We start from the raw sequence: 6,446 nt of genomic DNA on the forward strand, positions 1-6,446 counted from the left end.
AGGGTAGCAGTAGGCGAAACTAAAACATCATCACGATGTGGAACACCACACCTAACTCTACAAATTTTGCAATAAGAGGACCCACCTCATTAAGCAAAGGAGACACAACAGCCATAGTATCATTGCTAAGAGTAATATGACTCAATTTGAATGTCATTGAAGCACTTATATAAAGGCTTAAAAAATAATCTATGATTAAGAAGATCAATACGTATTTTTTGAAAGTGTGTTTAAGGATTTTGGTTAAAATAACAAAAATGTCGCTCCAAAAATCTAAAAGTAGGCCCCATTCTTCACATGAATGGTATAAAGCTTGGATCAGGACCTAGACTTGAGGCTAGAGTTGGAGAGAGCTCTACCCAAAAATCAACACCATTTATTAGCATAGTCACCCAACTATTGTCACACAATCATAATTGTCTGCTTGATTTCCACAACCACTATCACAAGACCACCATTGAGTAATCGCATCTATCTAACTATAATCACCTAACCATAATCAATTGGTTATTGTTGCATGTCCAAAGTCACTCACCTACCATCATAATACTACATTCACTTGATCACTACTTGCACGCATAACATTGTCTAGCCATAGCTATTCGACAACAATCATCTGATTACTACCACTTGATTACTCTTTTTTTACCACAATCACCCAATTATCATCTCCTAACCACAATGGTCTAACTATTCCTCAACCACAATTTCCTGATTATCAAATTTTTTGTCCATATTTGTTAAACTATCATCACCTAACCATAGTTGTTCAACTTTCATTGCCTTACCATAGTCTTTGGACTATCACCACTAAACCATTAATTCGACCATCATCTCCATATCATAGTGGCCCAACCACATACGCCCAACTACTATTATAGGACCACTATCATCCAATAATCATCAGTAGACTATCATCGCATAACTATTATCAACCAACCACAGTTTTCTAACTATCGCATAACTACAATTGCACAACCAATGTTTCTTGACGGTCAAACGATATTTTCAGCCCACATTGCCATTAAAGGCTGATGCAACCATAAAAAACAATGTCAATGCATGCTATAACTAGTAAGGCAGATACATGTTGTCGACATCAACCTTAATGGTCTTTTTTGCCAACAAAGTCGATGTACATCATTGACAATAGTGTCAATCTATGTCATTGACATCAACCCCAATGCTCAACATTGACACCAGATCTTATACTAGACCATTTGATATCTAGTTTCTCCTCCTTGACAAGAATGATTGAACAAATCACCCATGATCTCTTGTAGGATAGCTTCAATTTCAATGTATCAAAGCTCCTACAAATTTTAGCAATGAAAATCATCCTTCACTGTTCATATCTACTATATTATATCAACATCATATTTATTAGCAACGAAGGCCATCATATCTTGCCTATAACATGCACTAGTGGAATCATTTCAAAGTCAAAATGATGTTGAATAAAGCACTCTATGTATTATTGAAAATTTAATAATAAAGGAATCAAATAATCTCCCAAAGTTATGTGCTTATATTCAAAATGATCATTTTGACAACAAGAATTTAATGAGCGTGAGATCACTCAATTCGAATGTCATTAAAGCACTTAAAAGGCTTCAAAAATAAAATAAAATGGCTACAAAAACAAAAATTAAACAGATTTTTTAAAATAAAAAACAAATAAGATCTGAAACATTCCCTAAAGGAATATGAACGTTCCTCAATTAGGCTCCAGTTCATAGTTGTTTGGATTGCGGTTTGGTTCGATCAAGACAAAGTCTTCTTTCTTGTCCACAATTTGTTTGACAACAGTGCAACTATAAAATTTTCTAAATATATTATTCCCAACAGACTTTTCATTAACAAAAGATGTGAGAGAATACAGGCAAGCTTTCTAAGCTTCCTAAACCCTAAACAAAATTACTCATAACCTTCATTTATTGTGCATATAGAAGAAGAAAACATAGTATAACATGGAAGATATTTCATGATTTGGAGGAAGCAAGACCGTTGAGTAGCTCTGTAATAAAACTAGTCATGTTTAGCCTCGGCCGACGAAGAAGGAACCAGCGCAACTGAAGCCATTGGTGCCAGTTCTGGGCTGAGCAGACCTGGCATTTCATGCAAAGGCGGCAGTGCAGGCACCTGATGCTTCGCCGGAGTGGGCTCTTCAACCTTCGGTGTTAGCTCAGGAACTGGCCACTTTGGCTTGGGACTAGGCTTCAATTCATGACAAGAAGGAACTTTTGGCTGAAGTTTGGGTTCCTCGAACTTTGCTGGATCTTGAATCCATGGAGGGAACCTTGCAGCCTTGGGATGAGCTTCATGCCTTGGAAAATTGGTCGTCGGCCACTGTGGCCTGGGGAAAGGCCACTGATGATGCGGTGGAGGAGCTTCTAAAGTAGGCAACAATGGCGATTCAGGCATTGGAGGGAGAAGCTGAGTAGCCCTGCATGTTGAGACATTGCAGGAGATGAGAGCAGTAATGAAGATGGAAAGAAAACTGGAAAGAGTGCTCTGATGAGGCATGATTGTGGTAGAAGATTAATGCAATGAGAAGCTTGGGATATGTGGGTGGAGAACATGAATATGGTATTTATATGTGTAGTTCAAGTGGGTTGGTGAGGATTTTGGCTGTGAGGTCAATTTGTTCTATGATAATGGTTAGTCTGCGGTATTTGGTTGAAAATTCTAATCTGTACTGCAAGAGTCATGTGGTGGATTGAAGCCTCGTTAAGGTTTCGTTTGGGACGATTTTTTTACTGATTCTTAAAACAATTTTTTTGTATAAAATTTTTAATTTTTGTACTAAAATATTGTTTTAAGAAGCAGTAAAAAAATTGAAATCTAAGAATATTCTGAAAACCATGGCTTCTGCTTATGCTGTTTCTAATTACCATTGAAGGTCAGAAGTCATGGCTACCAACCCATTACATGTTTGATGCTTGGATAAAGTGTGGGTCTCCGAAAGGATTCTGCTCGTGGTTCGAATGCAAAGGGTACGATCACACTATCCTATAGGACAAAATGGTCGTAGACGCAATGTAACCCTTCATCGACACAGCGATGCAACATACATAAATGTAAATCAATCTACAAAATGCAAGACAAAATAATGTAAGTGATCGATGCCGAAAAAGAGGTCAACATAAAGCATGTTTAATTTTGACTAATTTAAGACATCCAAGAAATTAATCTGTGGTTATGCTTGTAGCTGGTGTGATTAGGTTTAGGAAGTTTTTTTTTTTTTTTTTACTCAAATCATTTATAGACCTTATTAATTGAAATGATTTTTAAGATTTGAAGTCAACTTAGGGCTTTATTTGGAATGTCTTTTTGACTGCTTTCGTGGTAAGAAAAGTAATTAGTAAGAAAATAATGTGTTGTAAGATAGTTTTTTCATCGTTATTTTAAAATTTTGTCTTTAAAAAGATATTTAAAAAAAAAAAGCATTTATGAAATTATGGCATAAAAAGGAGCTTTTTAAAGTAAAAATAGAAAAGTTTAAACTCTCCCAAATAAAAGCCTAAGCGACTTGTTTGGGACAACTATAACTTTTTATAAAAATTGTTATAAAGTTGTTATGGGAAAAGTAACTTTTGAGAGCTATTTCCTAGAAAAAAAAATTAAAAACAATGAGAAAGTAATAAACAAACAAAATTATGATTATGACCTGAAAAGCAAAGCAGTAAGAAACTTGTTCCAATCGGAACTAAAAATTTGACTCATTTGGTTGCCTTGAAGGTTAGAAAACATATTTGAAAGTATGATAAATTTATTAACTTTAATTATTTTGTTTAATATAGTTAGAAAATAACATTTTGAGCTCGAAAAGGACTTTAAAATTAATTTTGCACTTAAAATTAGGGTCTGTTTGAGACGATTGCAGCATTTTATACTGTTGGTTATGAACCTGTTGTGAAAAAATATCCTTTTTAAAATATGTTGTATAAAGCAGCATTTTAGCACAAATTGTTTTTAAAAGCTATGAAAAAGAAGTTGTCAAATAAAAATTATGATTGTTATAAGAAAAATAGTAAGAAAACTATCTTAAACAAAGCATTAAGTGGATGAAAGAAAAAATAATATCAATTGTTCAAAATGATCACATGCAAGAAGGTATCGAAGATGAACTTAAGGAAACAACTGAGATAGAAGAAGGCTAGTTTTTATTTATTCATGCTTCTTTTGAGATGGCTTTTTTATTGCTTCTTAAAACAGCTTTATAGTATAAAAATTAAATTTTTTGTACTATAAAGCTGCTTTAAAAAGCAATAAGAAAGTCGTTCCAAACGAAGTCATAGGCTTTATTTGGGACAGCTTTCTTACTGCTTCTTAAAACAGCTTTTATGTACAAAGCGCTTTAAGAGCTCATGGTCTAGCACATAGTGCTCACTAAATCAGTATAATAGTGCTCTACTTGAGAATTTTTATATTTTTCAAATAAATTTATTTTACATATTAGAGTTATTACACCCTTGTCATCCAAGCTACCTACTATTTCAGACATTTCGGTCTCCAATAATCAACCTAAATACTATAGATAACTTGTTGGTTCTCTACAATAATTAACCGTAACTCAGCCAGATATCTTATTTAATGTAAATTATCTATGCCAGCAAATGCATAATTCTCTATTTATCTACTTTCAAATTTTGAAACGCATGCTCAGGTACATCTGTGGGACACCAAGATCAACCTAATCCGAGCCCAAATGAGTCCGAATCAAGGGTTCAAAGCTCTGTTGGAAGGTTCAAACCGCAAATTGAGTTACCAAACGGTCTCCGATTTTGACGAGCTTATACTCGAATCGAACGGCTCGACGAGAAGAATTCAACGAGCCCAAGATCATCGAATTCCGACATCATTAAGGCCTTCAAATGACCAACGAACGGTGCATGATCAAAGGATTCAATATCGGCCGTCCATTCAAACCACTCCCAATTCGCCCTTGATCTCACGCCTATTTACGGGCTATGCCACTCCAGAAAAACTATAAATAGAGCCCTCATTCTACACCAAGGGGACTAAAGTGAAGAGAGAGAAGAAGAAGAGGAGAAAGGGGAAAAGGAGATTCCTCACCTCCTCGACCACCTCCACCTGACACTCTTTTACTAGGTATTGTGCCTTCCTTGGATCCACATAAATATCCTAATGTGTTAAAAAAGCAAACTACCGTAGCAAGATCTTACATTGAGGCAAAATATCATGCTCTAGTTATTGCTGCCACATACGTCGTTTGGCTACACAAACTTCTAGCAGATTTTTAGATTGATATTTCTGAACCTATCAAACTATTTTGTGATAACATCTCTGCTCTTTACTTATCCAATGATCCTATTTTTCATGCTCAGACAAAATACATTGAAGTTGATTTCCCTTTCATTCAATATTGTATTAAGAGTAAAAACATCATATATATAAGCTCATTTACTTGTACTTGCTTTCAGCTATGCTCCACTTGCACTGTACCACGACATCCTCCTCTATTCTCTGCCATTGCTCAGTTTAAGTTTCTAGCTCCTGACCGTCCGATGCCTGCTCAGGCCACTGGATCATTGAGATAGTAAAACTTATATTAAGGCTTCATCTGGGGCAGCTTGTTTAATACTTTTTATAATAGCTTTTTAGTATAAAATTTTCTAATTCAAAAATAATTTATACTAGAAAACTGCTTTAAAAAAAATAAAAAAATATCTCAAACAAAGCCTTCGGCGGCTTTCTTAATGCTTCTTAAAACAGGTTTTTTGTATAAAAATTAAAAAAATTGTACTGAAAAACTACTTTAAGAAGCAGTAAGAAAGCCGTCCCAAACGAAGTCTAAGTATCACCAATGCTTTGTTAATGATGATGGACAGAACATCATCAATCATTTTTATGATATTAGCCTTCCTTTAACCATCTTCTAATAAAAACACACAAAAAATATCTTGCTGAGGGACATATGCTGATGTAGTGGATCGACGGAAGACTCGACCTGCAAGAAGGATTTCGATTTCCCAATCCAGGGAAGAAGAAAGGCAAGCTCAAAGGCTTCAAGAGTGTAATATCATTCAATACCTTGCCTATTACAAACCCTCCTATTTATAAAGCAAAAGAGCATTCTAGAAGCTCATTCCTAACAAATTAGATAAGGTGTCCTAAGGAACCAACTTAGCTTAAGATGCACCGCATCATATGCCCGATGATAAAAGTTACAAAATTTACTTCTAATGTAGGGTGTGTCTACTTGATTTTCTGGTCGATGACAAAACCATTGATTTTTTTTTAAAGGCCTAAAGTTACATAAATAAAAATTAAGTCAAAAGTCATAAAAACTTCAACAACATGTAAATCAAAAACTCATCTTGGTATGATATAGTAAAAGCACACTAAAAATTTGCTCAATGAATCCATCTATTGTCTATTTTTGCCCATTTTTTAGACATATGGACCTTTTCGAAGGGAGG

The 6,446-nt window shown here is 34.8% G+C and overlaps 1 protein-coding gene across 1 annotated transcript; it reads right to left on the minus strand.

Annotated features, from left to right (window-relative positions):
* Positions 1-2,028: 2,028 nt before the first annotated feature.
* On the minus strand, positions 2,029-2,526 carry LOC110105695 (protein PELPK1-like). The gene has a single exon (XM_020835292.1). It carries the CDS (start codon positions 2,524-2,526, stop codon positions 2,029-2,031), a length of 498 nt encoding a protein of 165 aa, XP_020690951.1.
* Positions 2,527-6,446: the final 3,920 nt, after the last annotated feature.

Source organism: Dendrobium catenatum, unplaced genomic scaffold (assembly GCF_001605985.2).
Source record: "Dendrobium catenatum unplaced genomic scaffold, ASM160598v2 fragScaff_scaffold_1200, whole genome shotgun sequence".
NCBI classification, from domain to species: domain Eukaryota; kingdom Viridiplantae; phylum Streptophyta; class Magnoliopsida; order Asparagales; family Orchidaceae; genus Dendrobium; species Dendrobium catenatum.

What these genes read in the sequence shown, in the direction of transcription:
- LOC110105695 (XM_020835292.1), bottom strand. Translation starts at nt 2,526, where the DNA reads ATGCCTCATCAGAGCACTCTTTCCAGTTTTCTTTCCATCTTCATTACT.